At 46.3% G+C, this 18,939-nt stretch overlaps 1 protein-coding gene and 1 pseudogene across 2 annotated transcripts in view; both read left to right on the plus strand.

Moving 5' to 3' along the window:
• Stox1 (storkhead box 1) overlaps nucleotides 1-16,635 on the plus strand; it is a 59,450-nt gene extending 42,815 nt beyond the window's left edge. The window contains exons 2-4 of one of the 2 annotated variants that reach the window (XM_076557145.1): nucleotides 6,590-6,742; nucleotides 8,213-10,559; nucleotides 16,177-16,635. In XM_076557145.1, the coding sequence (XP_076413260.1) occupies nucleotides 6,590-6,742; nucleotides 8,213-10,559; nucleotides 16,177-16,321 (2,645 nt within the window). In that variant the 3' untranslated portion in view covers nucleotides 16,322-16,635. The remainder of the gene's footprint in view (nucleotides 1-6,589; nucleotides 6,743-8,212; nucleotides 10,560-16,176) is intronic. The other variant, XM_076557146.1, reaches the window with a different exon arrangement.
• Nucleotides 16,636-16,999: 364 nt separating this feature from the next.
• LOC121824940 (small nucleolar RNA SNORA70) lies at nucleotides 17,000-17,107 on the plus strand (annotated as a pseudogene).
• The last annotated feature ends 1,832 nt before the right edge of the window (nucleotides 17,108-18,939 follow it).

Below are 18,939 nucleotides of genomic sequence, written 5' to 3' on the forward strand. Positions count from 1 at the left end.
TCAGAGTTGGCATCACAGTGGCTATGAGGGAAATCAATCCCTGCAGCGGCAGATTTGACACTTCTTTGAGTTTGATGTTGAACCAATCCATGCAGGACCAGTGCGGCACTTTATGAGATGGACTATGTGTGGACTAAAAAAATAATCAAGGAGGTGTCCACTGCAGATCCATCATGGAGCAGATCCACTGAGCTTAGCTCTCCTTGGTCCCAGTGCATGATTGACTCTGAAGTCCTTGGAGTGGGACTTCACTGTGCTAGACCCAGCCCTCTTGCAGCATGCACCCAGAAAGGGGTACTGGTGAAGGCCAAGTGAACTGAACTGGTCAGACTCTGAAAAAACCCCTAGTTTAATACAGAACGTAGGTGGATTCTCTATTCAGTCTTCACAGACAGGCGCTTACAGATATCAGCATTCTCTCTGTGTGCCGCTGTAGACTGTTCACCCCATACACCACACCCAAACAACTCTGTCCCAACTTAAAATGTCTTCAGCTGCCCCTGGGGCATGGGGATTTATAGCAAGAGAAGAGCATGGGTGAGGGACGCCAACTTTGAAGCCTCGGGCAATCAAGAGCTGACTGTCCTGGTCCGAAGGTGTGAGAAATCCTGTTGTCTGTCATGGCGAACTTGACACCCCCACCCCCACCCCACCCCCACACACACACCGGTCAGTGCTGTCCTGTTTTCTCTAATTCCCTTTTCTTTCCTATTAAAACACTTGCCTGATAGTTCACACTCTAGTCTCAGCTGTTTTTGCTTTTGTTTTGTTTTTTTGTTTTGTTTTGAGACTTAGTCTCATGTATCCCAGGCTTTCCTGGAACTTGCTATGTAGCAAAGGATGACCTTGAACCCCTGATGCTGGGATCATGGGTTTGCACCATCATGGCCTGTTTTCTGTGCTGTTGGGCATACCAGGCAAGGTGCACCCACAAAGGCAAAGTGCCCCCATATCCGTATCTAATGTCTGGAGAAAGAATTTCCCCTTCACGACAGACACCCAGCTGCCTTAGATGATAGGCAGCTCCCAAATCCTGGCACTATTTGGTTGTAGATGTAGAGGAAGGTGTGGTATTTTTTTTTTTCTTTCATTCAGCTGAAAGGGAGACGGAGAGAGGGCTTGGCTCTGTGGAACTGTAACCTTTCTTCATCTTATTTCCATTCTGATTGATTTTTTTCCCCCTGAACCTATTTGAAGTTATAACACAGCAGACCAAATCATTTAAAGCCACCGAGCTCTGTGCACCCGCCGTTATCTCCGAGGAGGAGCATGTTGTTACAAAAGGCTGGTTTGGCTTGCTTGCTTTCTTTTTAAAACCAGGTCAGGATTAATTTTAAGGTTAAAAAAAAAAAAAAGAAAAGATGTGGCAGATAAAAGGGCAGCTTGAAGTCCGGGGCTCTTCTTGGGTTACTCTGAGCCAAACATCCTCTTTTATTAAAGCCCAGTGTGTCTGCAGGCTGCTTTGTCTGCTCTTGGCTGTCATCTCTAATGCACTCGGAAGAAGCCTTTCCCACCGTGGGATTCAATACCAGGCCCCAAAGAGATGGGCTCCGATTTCCCGAATCCGGGTAATTAGCTGAGGTCCAGTGGCTCAGTTAAACCATCTGAAGGTCAATTATGCATGGGCTCCTGGCGGATCGCCCAGCACCGTGTCTGTCGTCCATGAGCACACCTGTGGAGGGTCTAAATGTTCTCGAGGGAGGTTTGTGTTTTCAAACACGAAATATTAGCATTAGTGTGATACAGAGTTTAATGCCATGAAACAAAAATGGTGGGATGTGAGTGGTTCTCAGGAACTCCCTCTTCTATTTGCTAGCACAGTCTCGTGAGCCTCAAAAGCCAAGTTGAATACTCCAGATGAAAACATAACAAGTTGGGCACTGGTGGCTCACTTGTGAAGTCCCAGCACTCCGGAGGGAGGCAGGCACAACAGCGCAAGTGTGGGTTTTCTCTTCAGGTCTTTGACTCATTTTGAGTTAATGAAAAACCTTTTTAAGATGTACTTATTTCAGCCGGGCGGTGGTGGCGCACGCCTTTAATCCCAGCACTCGGGAGGCAGAGGCAGGCGGATCTCTGTGAGTTCGAGGCCAGCCTGGACTACCAAGTGAGTCCCAGGAAAGGCGCAAAGCTACACAGAGAAACCCTGTCTCGAAAAACCAAAAAAAAAAAAAAAAAAAAAAGATGTACTTATTTCATATGTATGAGGGTTTTGCTTGCATGTATATATGTATACCACGTATATGCCAGAACCCCTGGGACTGGAATAACAGATGGTTGTGAGCCTCCATGTGGGTACTGGGAATCGAACCTGGGTCCTCTGGAACAGCAGCAAGTACTCTTCTAAATTGCTAAGCCATTTCTCCAGCCCCTTGAGTTAATTTTTAAAAATTATTTTAATCATGCATATCTGTGTGTGTGTTGTATGTGGATTATGTGCATTTAATTATGCTCTGGGAGGCTAAAAAAGTGTGTTGGATCCCTTGGAGCTGGAGTTATAGAAAATTGTGAACCACGATGTGGGTGCTGGGAACTGAACCCAGCTGTGTCCTCCTGAAGAGCAGCAAACACTCTTCACTGCAGAGCCAGCTCTCCAGCCCTTAGTTTTGTTTCATTTGGTTTTGTTTGTTTGGTTTTGATTTTTTTTTTTTTCCGAGACAGGGTTCCTCTGTGTAACAGCCCTGGCTGGCCTGGAACTCACTCTGTAGCCCATGCTGGCCTTGAACTCGGAGATCTGCCTGCCCCAGCCTCCCCAGTGCTGAGATTAAAGGCGTGTGCCGCCACGCTCAGCTCCTAGCCTTGTTTTCTAATTTGCTTACTAAGTATTCAGTTTCCTTATGGCTGACCCTCCCCATATCCCTTCTCTCCCCATCTCTCTGCCCTCATCCCTGCTCACCCCCGCCCCCATACACTTTCACTTTGTCTCCTTTCACTGGAGATTAGTTTTTGTTTTGTTTTTAAGATACAGCACCAACACTGACCTGGGCTGGAATTTGCTTTAGAGCCCAGCCTGGATTCAAACTTCATATCCCCCTGCCTCAGCCTCCCAAGTAGATTACAAGCAACCAACCATGCATGACCACACGTGGCTCAACATTGCTTTTGTGCCTAGGATTGCCTTGGTTACCTGAATTCTCCTTTTGTGCTTTCATATGAATTAAGAATTCTTACATTTTAATGTTATGTGTATGAGTACTTTGCCTCACCTCGTATGTGACGTCTGCCTACAGAGGCCACAAGAAGAAGTCTGATCCCCTGGAGCTGGAGCTACACATGGTTGTGAGCCTCCTTGTGGGTATTGGGAGTTGAACCTCAGAAGAGCAGCCAGTGTTGTTGACCACTGAGCCATCTCTCCAGCCCCCACATTCCAGGCTCTTTAAATATTACTTTTGTGATGAGCTCATGGGAATGTTGATGAGGACTGCATTAGTTCCCGAATTTTCCTGATGGCTTGCTTCCAGCTGAGGTTTATGGGGTCGGGGCTTTATGTCCTCCCAAGAAGAACCTCTGCTTTTCCTCTTCGGTGAGATCTTGCACTGGATTGTTTTTTGTTTAGATTTTTTTGAGATTATTTTATATATATAAATGTTTTCCCTGCATGTATATGCATGTGCAACCTGTGAGTGCCTGGAGCCCACAGAAGTCAAAAGGCGTTGGACCCCCTGGAACTGGAGTTACAGGTGGTTTGTGAGCCACCATGTGAGTGCTGGGAACTGAGCCCTGGTCTTTTGCGAGAGTAACAAGTGCCACCACGCCAGCTCTTTGTGCTGGGTTGTTAAGCTGCTGTCACCCACAAGAACAAGTCGTACCCCCACACAACCGGCCCCCCACACAACAGGCCTGGGCTTTCTAAGGCGTTAGGCACCCGGAGGCAAAGACTGACTGCCTTAGTCTAAAGCAGTGGTTCTCAACTTTCCTAGTGCTTTGACCCTTTCATACAGTTCCTCATGTTGTGGTGACTCCCAACCATAAAATTATTTTGTTGCTACTTCATAACTGTAATTTTGCTCCTGTTAAGAATCATAATGTAAATATCTGATACGCAGGATATCTGATATGCGACCCCTATGAAAGGTCGTTTGACTCCCCCAAGGGGTCTCAACCCACAGGTGAAAACCACTCGTCTGAAGCCATCCGCCAGCAGCTGATTCTAGTCACCATTTTTGCTGGTTGGTTTTGTTTTGAGACAGGGTTTCTCTGTGTAGCCCTGGCTGTCCTGGAACTCACTCTGTAGACCAGGCTGGCCTCAAACTCACAGAGATCCGCCTGCCTCTGCCTCCCGAGTGCTGGGATTAAAGGCGTGCGCCGCCGCCGCTGCCACCACCACCTGGCGTCTAGTCACCATCTGAAGGTTGCCAGCTCAAAGGATCTGCCTTCCTCAAGTGAGGAGCTGACTCTGTCACTGGCTGGCACCCATCGGGGCGCATGTGGAGTGCACGCTCTTCATTTCCCCTCAGTGTGAGCTGCGAGGTGTGATTATTTTAAAACTTGTTCTTTGCTTTCATTATAACATGAAAAGTAAAAGCAAATAAATAACCCAACCAAATTCCTTTGCAACACAATGGATTAAAAAAAAAAAAAAAGTGATCACAGTGGCATGTACACCTTGAATGAATTCTAGGAAAGCCTGGTTTACATAGTGAGTTCCAGGCCAGCCAGTGTTACATAGTTGAGACCCTGTCTTTAAAAGCATTTTTAAGAGAGCTGGAGAGACGGCTCAGAGGTTAAGAGCACTGACTGCTTCTTCCAGAGGTCCTGAGTTCCATTCCCAGCAACCACATGGTGGCTTATAACCTTCTGTAGTTGAAGTCTGGTGCCCCCTTCTGGCATGCAGGCAGAACACTGCATAATAAATCTTAAAATTAAAAAAAAAAACTTTCCAGTCTGTCATCTGTCTGTCTGTCTGTCTGTCTACCTACCTAGCATCTATCTCTCTACCTATGGATTGTAGAAAATGTATCAGACACAAATGCCCATTTTCTACTTTGATGATATTTGTCTTTCAGCCTAACCCCTTTTTCCATTTCTGAAGCACCCAGGAATACCAGACTGTGTAAACAGAAAGAACCTGGTGGTGAGCCCTCTCTTGCCTACACTCTCTCTTTAACCCAATGCTTGGACAAGCTCTGGGGTGAAAGGTCCCAAGCAGGCCTGTTCTTAAAGGTGCTGCTTAGTTCCTCTTCAGTGGGAGCATTTCTGGACCTGTGAGATCTGATTGCATCTGCGAGGGGGATCATCTGCACTTTGCATCGCAGAAACCCAAAGGATGCAATAGTAAGAGAAGCAGACCGTTGCTGGAGCTTGGAAGCAATCCCAGCATCTGTCACCAAAGTTCCCAGGTTCGGGTTCACTTCACTTTCCTGCGCACAGAAAGCTTGGTTTATGCACCTGCAGCAGGTATCTTAGCAACAGCTGTGAAGGGAATGCGCCCCTGGAAACTCTCCTGGCTTTGTCTAGTGGGCTGAGGGCGGGGGTGGGGGGTGGAGAGGCTGTGAATGTGGCCCCAGCACAAAGTCGGAAACTCACTGAAAATATCATGAGTTTTTGTTGTTGTTGTAACTCACTGTGGGGGTCCTGAGCATGAGAAACTTGCAGATGAGAACTTGGTGTCGTAGTGTCAAAAGAGTGGACACACACGATACTTAGAGGAGAGTAAAACAGAATGTTCTCTCTAGCATGTTTCGTACAAAGGCACGTGGATTTTAAAGAGGAAGTCACTTCTAGCTAGTAGTAGTTTTGTTTCTGTTGTCTTCATTATTTTTCCTTAGAAAAGGCCTCATGTAGCCAACCCTAATCTTAAACTCACTATGTAGCCAGAGATGACCTTGATCCTTCTGCCTCTGTTCCCGACTTGTGGGGATTGTAGGCAGTAGAAGATTAATTTATTTTAGTATGTGTGAGGTGCCTCAAGATGAACCTAAGGCCTACCCTAAGGAGATGAACATGCTAGGCAAGTGCCCTACCGCTGAGCTATGTCCACTTGCGCTTTTGAAACTGAGTCTCAAGTAGCCCAAGCTGGCCTCAGATTGACTATGTATCCAAGGGTGACCTTGAACTTCTGATTCTCCACCCTCCATGTCTCAAGTGCTAGGATTATAGGCCTGTGCCACCAGGCTCTGTATGCCATATTAAGGGTGAACCCAGGGTCTTTTGCATGCTAGGCAAGCCCTTTACAGATTGAGTTCCATCCCCAATCTATTTACCATCAATGGTTATCTTTGGTGCACCAAACTCCATACAACAAATCGGTCATTGGCTGGCTGATACCCAGTCTGTAACTATAGCAACAGACATGGTTTATCTACCCATGTGCTGCAAATGATGCTGTACTTCCTACCACGGCTGCCCAACCGATATGGAAGTATGCTTTTAAAAATGTGAACTGCTGGATAGCATGTCTGACCTCTGCGACAGCTCGTCACTGAGGGACCGTGATGCAAACCTTTGTCTTCTGTGGTTTCTACCATCGCACATGCCATGTTAGCAGAGTCTGGGCCCATCATCCAGTCAGACTTAGACTGTTCTCTGTTCACTAGTTCCAAATGATTCATAGCAGATTTACCACCTACACTGTTTTTGACCTTCAATTCAGGTGATGTCTTCCCAGTGCAAATGAGTCCCATAGCCCAGTGTCGGTTCGTACCCTTGGCTGAAGTCCTTTGCTGCGTTATAGCCGATATGAACGCCGCTCAGGTGGCTGTAACACAGGAATCACTCTTGGAGCACTTGAAGAAACATTACCCAGGTAACCAGTGTTTACCACTTGAATTCATTCAAATGTGTTTGGTTTCTATTTATGAACAATCCTAACATGTAAGTAACGATCATGGTGTCCTTTTCCCCCCTTTTTAGAATCTTTTGTCACAACACTGAGTTACCCAGCTCAGTGGCAAAGGCATGCAGTCTCAGCTATTTGCTAGACTGAAGCAGGATTGAAAGTTCAAGGCCAGCCTAGGCAGCTTAGTAAGGCCCTGTCTCAAAATAAAAGTAAAAAGAGGGATAGGGATATAGTTCACTGATGGAATGTTTGCCTAGCCTGCGCAAAGCCCTGATCTCCATCACTAGTATAGAAAAAAAACCCGAAAAACTGTCAAGAATAGCCCTACATTAACATTTGTGTGTGCGTGTCACATGCATGCCACGGTACATGTCAGAGGACGACTTGCAGGAAGAGTCAGACTCGCTTTTCACCCTGTGGGTCCCAGGGATTGAACCCAGGTCCTTGGGCTCACAGCAGGTGTCTGCTGAGCGGTCTCAACCAGCCCAACTTCAACATTTCATCAAGATATTTCTTTTACTTTCTGGATTTTTTTTCATACGTAAATTAGTGTTAATCAGCTTCTGTAGCGAGGAACTTTTCCCTCAATTTTTCCCATGTCTATTTTCCAGAAATGGAACTGATAGAATTGTAGTTCTTAGTTATGCCTCCACAGACTGCATTTTAATGTACATTTTATTCTTTATGACATAAGTGGAATCATTCTGTACATTCTTCATATAGTGCTTATGAGACTTTTTAATTTCCATGTTTGTTCATCACGAGGCTTTCTCAAGGTGTATGTAGTTTTTGGTTTTTTTTTTTTTTTTTTTGTTTTGTTTTGTTTTGTTTTTTTCAGTGCTGGGTTCGAACCCAGGGCTTCATACCTGCTAGGCAGTTGCTTTCCTACTGAGTTTTCAAATTTTAAGTTGATTTATATCCAGTGATATTCAGATTTTTGGTTTTTGTACTTAACCATTAACCTTGCCATATGTCTGTATGGGGACCAACTTGTATAATGTTTTGTAGTTTAGCTCCACATATTATTCTTTGGGTCGTTTTGTTTTGTTTGAGATAGGGTCTCACTGTAACTCAGACTGGCCTAGTTCTCGATATCTAGCTCAGGGTGGCCTTGAAATTGCAGTCATTCTCCTATGTCAGCCTCCTGAGCGCGGGGATTACAGATCCGAGTCACTAGGCTCAGTTCTAATTTTAAATGAGTGTGTGTATGTGAGCGCCGGCATGGATGGGTCACAGTCCACGTGTGGGAGTTGTCCTCTGTCCTGCCTCTCTGTGGGACCGAGGGCCAAACTCAGGGTGTCAGGTCTGAATACAAGCACCATTATCCACTGAGCCGTCTGGCCAGCTAGCATTTTAATTGCATGTAATATATACAATCAGCTCCAGGTTTGTGTCCATTCTGAATTTCTAATTTCAGAACTCTTTTTTGTTTTTTAGGTATTGCGGTTCCTTCCCCAGACATTCTCTACAGCACACTAGGGACTCTAATTCAAGGGAGGAAGATTTACCACACGGGAGAGGGCTACTTCATAGTTACACCAAACACTTACTTCATCACAAATACACCCATGCAGGAAAATCAGAGAGCCCTCCTGCCAGAAGAAGGGTGCCCAATGCCCACTTCTGTGACCTATCTGGTGAGTGTGGATTGCTGTGCGGAGCTGGCCCAGGAAAACGAGGCTCCTGTTTCCCACTGTCCATCATGTCAGTGTTTCCTTGATACAAGCGTGCAGGACTCTAAGGACCCACTGACTGGGGCAGAAGTGTCTAGGAAAAACCAGGACGGTCTTGAGGAACCCACACCTTTGTCTAAGAACCAGGTAGCTGCAGCATCTGAAGACGCCCACGTCTGCGTGAGCCCCAAACCGTTACCAGACACCAAAGACAAAGGCAAAAAATTTGGTTTTGGTTTCTTGTGGCGAAGCTTATCTAGACGAGAGAAGCCCAGAACAGAGTACTGCAGTTTCTCTGCACAGTTCCCACCCGAAGAGTGGCCTGTCCGGGATGAAGAAAGCTCCAACAACATCCCGCGAGATGTGGAACATGCGATAATCAGGAGCATTAACCCTGTGCTGACCGTTGACAACTTAATCAAACACACGGTCCTAATGCAAAAATATGAAGAACAGAAGAAATACAATAGTCAGGGCACTTCCACGGATGCGCTGACCACCAGGCGTCAGTATTCTTCTAAAGAAGGAATTCGGAAAAGGCAGGGCCGCTTTGCCAAGCCTCACCGGCGGCGGGGCTGTTCTCACAGGGGTAGACACCAAGCGTGGAGCCAGGGGAGTGAGCTGGAGCCAGGAAGCATTGGACTGTCTGAAAAGCACCCCAAGGTCCCCGCAGCCCAGCCTGCTCCCAGAATGAAAAGCCGCAGTGAAGAAATGCAGCAGTTACGTGGTGGGGTGCCAGCTGTGCAAGGTCCCCACTTGATTTACAAGAAGCAGATCAGCAATCCTTTCCAGGGCATGTATCTCAGAGGGCCCCCAGTATCCAAAGGGCACAATGTGCAGAAGAGCCATGATCTGAAACCCGGTCCCGTCGGGCCAGAAGAAAAGCCTTTCCAGAGGGCAAGGTCTTCACGTCCTTTGGGAGTCTTTGATGGTGGAGGCCAGAAGCCATATTTGGATCAATGCCACGATAAACTGGAAGCAGAAACCGTGCTTTCGATGAAGGCTCCAGGCCATCCTGTCAGGGACGTCAGAGGTGGCCCAGGAAATTACCCTCCGGGTAATGTTTTGCCAAGCCACCCTCGGGGCTGTTCTTTCAGGGAAAGTGTGTTGAGAGGTGATGTGCATAATGAAAAAAACAAGATCTTGAGGAAAAGTTATTCCGACTGTGACATGTTCTTGGGGACCAAAGAAATGCATCAGGTCTTGCCCTCACAAAGTCCCCCCTCTTTAGACCCAGTACCCTGTGTGTGTACATCAGTGAATAAGACGGTACACCAGTTCCAGAACCTGGGCCTCTTAGATTGCCCAGTTGGAGCAAACCATTTGAGGACACACGAAAGACAAGGTGATTCCCAAGATCTCTCTAGGAAGACATTTGTCCCAGAGGCAGAGACTGAGAATGTGGAAAATGAGGGGCCCTCCGACAGTGAGCAGGGCGAGGCAGCCGTGACCCAGAGTGAGGCCGGGGTGGATGACGGGGCCTGCAGTTCACTGTATCTAGAGGATGACGACTTCTCTGAGACTGATCATGACTCCTGTCACACACTGCCCGGACACACTCAGTATTCCTTTGCAGGGGGAGGCAGGCCGAAGCAATGGCAGGGAAGGCCAATGGTGACTGGGAGACTTCTGACAGGATGTAACAGCAAAACTGATAGGTTTGAGCCCCTGGCGCTTGAAAGGAAACACGGGTACAAGGCCACTGGGTCGTCTGCAAATTCAGGGGAAGGTCCAAACCCTGATCTCACAGACAACCCTGGCCTATATTCAGGGACTATATTTGGTTTCCACTACGAAGGAGAGCCCACGGCTGCCTGCGTCCAGGCCTCAGCAGCAGCTGGGGGAAGTTCACTTGAATTCTCTACTGCGAGGAAAACCAGTTGTGGGGCTGAGATCCTGCGAGATTCTCCTGGTGACGCAGGAAAGAATTCAACTAGCTGGAGACGGAGCCTGGCAAATCAGGAAATGGAAAAACATTTCGCAGACGAATCACGACTTTTCGACCCCTCCCATGTGCCGGCGTTGGCTCAGGAGTCCCAGCGACAGCATAGTCGCCTGGAAAGGACAGAGAGCTACAGCGTGACAGGAGACAGCGGGATCGATTCCCCAAGGTAAGGATGCATGTGGGTGCTACGTTAGCTCCTCCTGCTGGAGTTCATAGAGTCAGGGCACGTGGAGCTGCCTAGTGAGAGACTCCTGAACAAACCCATGGAACAATGTCAACACCCTTGAGGGAGTAAACTGTATCAAGTTACGATGAGGTTGCATATGGTAGGACAGAGTCCACTTTTTTTTTTTTTTTTTTTTTTTCTTTGAGACAGGGTAGCTTCAGAGCCTGTCCTAGAACTCACTCTGTAGTCCAGACTGGCCTCGAACTCAGAGATCCACCTCGCTCTGCCTCCCGGAGTGCTGGGATTAAAGGCATGAGCCGCTACAGCCCGGCTTTGTTTTTGTCTTTGTTTTTGTTTTTCGAGACAAGGTTTCTCTGTGTAACAGCCCTGGCTGTCCTGGAACTAGCTCTGTAGACCAAGCTGGCCTCGAACTTAGAAATCCATCTGCCTCTGCCTCCCTAGTGCTGGGATTAAGGGTTTACGCCACCATCATCTGGCCAGAGTTCACTTTTAAAAACTAATATCTTTAGAATTTTAGACAATACATATTTTAAGGGTTTATTTTATTTTTATGTGTGTCAGTGTTTTGCCTGCTTGTATATTTGTGTGTGCATCTCGTGCAAGCCTGGTGCCCACTGGGATCCGAAAAGGGCATCAGATCCTCTGGAACTGGAGTTATGGATGGTTGTGAGCCACCATGTGGGTGCTGGGAAAGGAATTCAGGTGCTCTGCAGGAGCAGCCAGTGCTCTTAACCGCTGAGCCTTCTCTCCAGCCTCATACAATACATTGGTCATATTCATTCTCCCACCTCCAGTTCCTCCCACATGTACCCTCTCCCCTCAACCCACCCAACTTCAGTTTTCTTCCTTCCCCCCCCCCATCAAGTTAGTATTCCAACTACTCTTGCCAGTGGAGCCTGGCCTAGAGAGTGGTTGACCTACAGGGGTCACAAAATTAAAGGAAACTGACTCAATAGAGTTACTTTTTAGTGGGAACCAAATTTTACTAGGAATTGTTTCTAAAAGTAGAAAGGAACTGCTAAAAACAAAGCACTTTCAGAACTTAGAGTTGGAGATCTTCTCGTCTATTCCTGGATCTATTTGTGTTAAGTAAAGTTTGTGGGGGGCTGGAGAGATGGCTCAGCAGTTAAGAACACTGGCTTCTCTTCCAGAGGTCTTGAGTTCAATTCCCAGCAACCATATGGTTGTTCACAACCATCTATAGTGGGATCTGATGCTCTCTTCTGGCATAAAGGTGTACATGCAAATAGAGCATTGATATATAATATATATAAACAAACAAACAAACATAAATCTGAAAAAAAGGAGATGTTTAAAAAAAAAGTAAAGGATGTAGCCACTTCTCACTCAACTTGTTTAAATAGTAATTGTGTGTGATAAACGGAATGCGGACTCACAAGATACTTAAGAAGTGTTTGGAGTCGTAGCCCAGCCGGTGGAGTGCCAGCAGGACATGCACGAAGCCCTGGGTTTGATTCTAGCGTTGCATAGAGGGGCTGTGCGGGCATAGCTCTCATCCCAGCATGCGAGAGTGAAGCAGGAGTTCAAGGTCATCCTGGGCTACAGAGCAAGTTCAAAGCCAGTCTGGGTTCAACCCCCTACCCCAACACACACATACACACTAAGTATTAAAACTCAGTATTAACTAAGTATCAAACAGTTTTAAATAACATTGTGTGTGTGTGTATACACTTGTGTGCACATGTGCACATGCTACAACAGGTTATGGAGGTCAGAAAGAGTTGCTGTTCTTCCACTGGGAATAGATGGGTCCTGGGGATAGAACTCAGGTTATCGGTATCTGCAGCAGGTGTCTACCCACTGAGCCATCTGACCATCCTCCCCAAAGTCTTTGTAAAATTTTGTAATGATCCTACTATTTTTTTTTCTTTGCATTTTTGAGACAGAGTTTCTCTGTGTAGCCCTGACTGTTCTGGAACTTGCTCTGTAGACCAGGCTGGCCTCAGACTCAAGAGACAAGTACTGCCTCCTGAGTACTGGGATTAAAGGCGTGCACCACCACACTCAGCACAAATACAAGCATTTTAGCAAAAATACTGGGGGCTGGAGAAATGGTACAGTGGTTAAGAGTACTGGCTGTTCTTCCAGAAGACCCAGGTTCAATTCCCAGCACCCACATGGTGACTCACATCTATGATTATATCCCCATGGGATCTGATGCCTTCCTTTGGAGTGCAAACGCACATGCAGACAAACACTCACCCACAGACGGAAGTGAATCTTTTAACAGGAAGTCGTTCACAGCCATGTGTCCTTTCCCACCCAGCTTATCAAGGATAGCTTGCAATTGATATATTCACGGCTATCTTGGGGGTTTGTTTTGTTTTGTCATATTTTTTAAATTTTTATTCATATATATGTGTGCATATGTGTAATGTATGTACATGTGTGTGCAGGTCCCTTTTGGATGCCGTAAGGCGGCTTTGGATCCCCTGGAGTTGGAGTCACAGGCAATAGAGCCACCCAACGAGGGTTCTGGGAACAGAACTTTGTCGGGAGCTCCTAACCCTTGAGCCGGTTCGCCAGCCCCGCTTTTTGTTCTTGAGACAAGGTCTTATTATGTTGACCAGAGTGGCTTCCAACCTGTGACCTTCCTGCATTGCCCTCCCAAGTCTTTGTTGTTCTGTTTGGGTTTGGTTTTGGGTGGGGTGCTGTTTAGCTTTTTGAGAAAGTCTTCCCAAGATCCTTTAATGTAGCTCAGAGTATGATGGTAGCATTATCACCTAGGAGACAAGCTTGTGGGGGATTATCTAGATTAGGTTAATTCTCAACTGTGGGCAGCACCGTCCCATGGGCCAGGCTCCTGGACTGAATAAGAAGGAGGAAGTGAGTTGTGTACTCCTTCCTGACTGTGGGTGCAGCCTCTCCAGCTGCCTTGAGCCCTTCTTCCTGCCATGATGACTTCGTGCCCTTGATGGACTGTGTGTGCCCTTGAACTCTGATCCAGTAAGCTTTCTGTGAAAGTTTGTTTTCTCACAGCAACATGACAGACAGCACACACAGCTCCCTCAGGGCCCAGATTTCCAAGCATGAGTACCTGGCACCTGGCTATCTCACAGCTTTTTATTTTTATTTATTTTACTTTTTTTTTTTTTTGGAGACAGGGTCTCACTATGTAACTCAGTCTGTTCTGGAACTCACTCTGTAGACCAGGCTGGCCTTAATCTCAGAGGTCCACCTGCCTCTGCCCTTCATGTTGGGATTAAAGGTGTGAGCCACCACACCTGGCTATTTTTATTTAAAAATTTTTTTTCTAGTTTCTTTTTTTCTTTTTGAATTTTTTTTCAAGACAGGGTTTCTCTGTGTAACAGCTTTGGCTGTCCTTGAACTCACTCTGTAGACCAGGCTGGCCTCAAACTCACAGAGATCCACCTGTCTCTGCCTCCCGAGTGCTGGAACCAAAGGTGTGTGCTACCACCACCCAGCTTAGTTTCCTCTTCTTTAATTAAGGAAAAAGTTATATGTGTGGGTGCTTTGCCTGCATGTATGTCTGTTCACCACATGTGTGCTTGGTGCCCACGAAGGCCAGAAGAGAACATCAGATCCCCTTCAGTTACAGATGGTTGTGAGCTGTCATGTGGGTGCTGGGAACAAAACTCAGGTCCTCTGCAAGGGCAGCCAGTGTTTTTTGTCTGTTTTTGTATTTTGTTTTATGCTGCTGTTTTTGAGACAGGGTTTCTCTGTGTAGCCATGACTGTCCTGGAACTCACTCTGTAGACCAGGCTGGCCTCAAACTTGGGAAATCTGCCTGCTTCTACCTCCCAAGTGCTGGGATTAAAGGTACATCCCACCACCCCCCAGCTGGAGACAGTACTTTTTACAGGGAACATCTGTCTCATCAGTTCCCAACATGTGGGCAGAGACCACTTTGGAGAGCAAATGACCCTTTCACAGGGGCAAAAGACCATCGGAAAACACAGATATTTACATTAGGATTCATAACAGGAGCAAAATGACAGTTATGAAGTAGCAATGAAAATCATTTTATGGTTGGGGGTCACCACAACATGAGGAACTGTATTGAAAGGGTGCAGCATTAGAAAGGTTCAGAACCACTGATCTAGCCAATCCCATAAAGAAGTTAATTTTTAAATTATTTTGCGTGATATGTTTGTATGTGTCTGTTCATCTGTGTACATAGACAGTGTTCATGTGGAAATAAGAGGACTTGGGGATCGAGTTCTCTCCTTCCACTTTGAGGCAGGGTCTCTCTTTTCTGTCCCCGCACTGTTTTCACAAGCTCCTGACCAATTCTTCTGTCCCCACTTCCCTTCGCACCCTAGGACGACGGTTGGCATTACAGCCGAGAGCCATGGCAGCGGGGGATGGGGAGGGTGGGATTCGAGACAGGGTTTCTCTGTAGCCCGGCTGTGCTGCAAGTCACTTTTAGACCAGGCTGACCTCCACCCGCCTCTGCCTCCCGAGTGCTGGGATTAAAGGTGGGCACCACCACCGCCGCCTGGCTGAGAGCCTTTTTTATGTGGATTTCGGATATTAAACTCAGATCATTAGGCCTGCGTGGCATACAGTTTTAATTGCTTAGCCATCTTGCCGGCCCAACTTCTTGTTTGGTATATTTGTAATTTTTAATTATGTGTATTAGGTGTATGTCTGTGTGGGTATAGGCACATGAGCACGGGTGCCCTCAGAGACCAGAGGCCTCCTGGAGCTGAAGTTATAGTATTTGTGAGCTGCCATCATGTTATGGGTGCTTGGAATTGACTTCAGGTCCTCTGCTAGAGAGCCATTTCTCCATTCTCAAGCTTATTTTTTAAAATTGATTACACTATGGTTTTCTTGAGAGGCTTATAATTACAGATATTAAGAAGGAAAAGGAAAACAGCATTTGAACATCGGCTCTATGCTGTGGTTCTTAGGATCAAGGCCAGATGGCCAAGACATAGTTGGTACCTTATTTGAAGAGAACTACAAACAAAATTAACACAGACAGGCTGAACTGAAGAACACGCACAGATTCTTCACGTGTGGGATTCAGGGTGACGGGCGAGCTAGGGAGATAGATACTCCAGAGTAGAGTGCTGGCCTAGCATGCGCGAGGCCCTGAGGTCAACCCTAGCACCACAAAACAAAACCACCAGCAAATGACTGGTGCAGCTGCAGTGCGTCTTGGCAGTAGGGTACACACCACAAATGTGCCGGCGGAGCAAGACAAATGTGGCCAGTAAGAACATGGCTCCTAGTTCCCAGGACGAGGACATTATCACTGTGAAAAGGAAGAGTTGACTCTCCCTTTCTGTGACTTCCCAAAAAAAGGGTACTATACAAGATATGGATACCGATTCTGGCTGGCATGTACTAGGCTGGATACTTGAGACTAGGTTTGGGAACCGATGATCAGAAAACACAAACTTCTTTGAAAGCACCTGGCAAATATTCGGGGTGCGATTGTGGAGCTTTTCACATGTGGAAAAGGGGCTAGGTTTTTGAAAGGTTGCCTTAGATGAGTATGAAGTGCTAGTGTGGCTTCAAACTAACAAAATGAAATTCCAGTGCCTTGAGTGGCATTCCGGCTCTCTTGGGAAGACTGTAATCCTGTCCCTTTTGATATCTTCAGGACACAGAGCCTGGCGTCTAATAATTCAGCTGTTTGGAATGGAGTTAAAAGAAGACAGGCTTTTCTGCGGAACGGCGAGGACATGAAGAAGGGCCACCAAACATCCAGCTCTTTGCTCCAACTGACCCCAGTCATAAACGTCTAACTTCGGGATGAGGTTTTACAATGTAGTTGACACTGGCCTGGATCTCAACGGGTAATCCCCCTGCCTTAGCCTCTGGAGTGCTGGGATTACAGGCATAAATTACCATGTCAGGATAAAAATTTTAACTGACTTTGGCGAACTCTTTAAAAAATTGGATCTGCAAGGATCCTGTGAAGCTGAGCATACATGCTATTATTAACCCCACCATACTGTGTTCTAATTACTTTCTTCCTTTTTACCATTTTTAAAGCAGTTTTCAGTGCCTTTTACTAGAAATCTGTTGCAGTTTTCAATAAAGGAAACATGAAATTGTTGGTCATTTTCTAACTAAATGTCATTAATTTTCCTCAATCAGTTTCTCCATAATACATACAATGCTGACTTATTACCCAGTAGTCTTTCTCATCAGCCAGAGGAATATGGAACTCTCAGGTTAAGCGGGGTTTCACACCAAACCCAGAAAACAAACATGGCCTTTAAGGGCTGCACAGATACTTGGAAATGAAAGGATTATCAGAAAGAATCGATACAATGTGTTGCCCATTTTCTAGAAGAATTTTTCTTGTCATTTTCCTGTCAATCTGCCAGTAGGTAATCAAATGACTCCAAAGGGACTAAGGATGTCTAAGATTCCCGTGTCCTAGGCTTGTGCTTCCTCCTTGCACTCCAGGCTCCTCCCTGCAGCATGGAGACCTGTGTGGTGTTGTGACTTCAAACAGCAGCCATCCTGGAAATGCTGCAGCCCGTTGCTTGGATGTGTTGCTTTAAGGGACATTTGAGACAGTTTTCCGGCGAATAGTCATGCTTCTGGTCTCACGTTGTCCCCAGACCAGGGTCCAGACAGGTTACGCTGTATGCCATGTACTTTCGGGAAGCCACGGAGCGCAACTGCCTGAGCTCACGTTGGCCAGGTCATCCTGTTCATTCCAATCAAGCTGCCGAATAAGGGACAGGTGACTGAGGTCCTGCAGCTTCGGTCCCCCCCTTTCCCCCCCCCCCATCCACCATATCTCAAAGAAGGCTTCACCAAGTTAAATTCAGATGAATCTGAAGACGGGTGGCTGAGAAGCCACTCATCCCTGATGGCTGTGGAGTCAAATACATCCCAGTCACGGCCTGTGCTCTGGAGGTCCTCCCTCCACTGTGCTCACCCTCCTACCCTGTCAATTTTCTCAGCCATGTTTACTAATGATGTCATCTCCATTCCAAAAAGAACAAACTAAAATAAGACCCCCCCCAAAAAAAAATTCCTCCAAGTGAAAAGTGGGCAGACGTCTAATTTTTGTTGTCGATAGTAGTAAGGCATTCTGTTTAATTTGCAGAGAACTTGCCAGGTTTTCAAAGATTTAAAAGGCATTCTACATAAAATGTGCTGCCGAATTGGATGTGTATCAAGGGCTGTGTTGAAGAGCCTGTTGGAAACGGATGGAGAGATTTTTTTCCTTAAACATTTTTTGAAAAACTGAAACTCAGATTCTGTGGTAAGAGCTGGTTATATAGTAGCATATTGAAGAGCAACAAAATAATTTACTGATGGTGAGTTTGTTAATCCATGTATAGAGAGTATATCAGATGTAATATACCTGGGGGGGGGGATATTTCTAAAATCAGCTTGTACAGCCAAGTAAATTAAGGAATTGGAAAACGGAAAGAAATTCTGAGGGAGGTACGGATATATTTCAAATGGTAGAGTGCTTGCCTAGCATGCAGGAGGTCCTGGGTTCAAGCCCCAGCATTGCGTGAAGTGGGTGTGGCAGCTCATGCCGGTCTTAGCACTTGAGAAGTGGAAACAGGAGGCCTAGAAGTTCAAGGTCATCCTTTGCCATGCCAAGTTTGAGGCCAGCCTGGGTTACATAAGGTTCTGCCTCAAAAGGAAGGAAGGTGGGAAAAATTATAGAAGTGTCAAGGTTTCTCCTAAGCTTTGGCTGTGGACCTTCACACTGGTGCTGCAATTACACCTCAGCTCTCTCTCTTTTTTGTTTTTTTCTTTTTTTGAGACAGGGTTTCTCTGTGTACCTTTGGCACCTTTCCTGGAACTCACTCTGTAGCCCAGGCTGGCCTCAAACTCACAGAGATCTGCCTTCCTCTGCCTCCCGAGCGCTGGGATTAAAGGCGTGCGCCACCACTGCCCAGCTTCAGCTCTCCATTTTTCTTAGTGGTACTGATGACAAATGTCACTGTTGGAAGAAATGTCTTTTGTTTTGTTTGTTTATTTTTTGAGACAGGGTTTCTCTGTGTAACTTTGGAGCCTGTCCTGGATCTCACTTTGTAGACCAGGCTGGACTCGAACTCACAAAGATTCGCCTGGCTCTGCCTCCCGAGTGCTGGGATTAAAGGAGTGCGCCACCACCGCCCAGCAAGAAATGTCTTCTTGAATGCCATTGACACACACTATGTAGATTTATACAAAATAATAAATATATTAGAAGTTTTCTTTTTCTATTGTCAACGGATCTGGATGGTACCCTGTGATAGATGAGAGGGACTTGAAAAGTAGACTCTCATGTAATTACCATCCCAAACTCACCCTTATTGAGATATCATTGTGTAGTACATCAAGGAAATTCAGTTGAAAAATTGTTAAATGCATCAAGTCTGTCACCAAGTTTGAATTTCAT

This window comes from Peromyscus maniculatus, chromosome 21 (assembly GCF_049852395.1).
Source record: "Peromyscus maniculatus bairdii isolate BWxNUB_F1_BW_parent chromosome 21, HU_Pman_BW_mat_3.1, whole genome shotgun sequence".
NCBI lineage: Eukaryota > Metazoa > Chordata > Mammalia > Rodentia > Cricetidae > Peromyscus > Peromyscus maniculatus.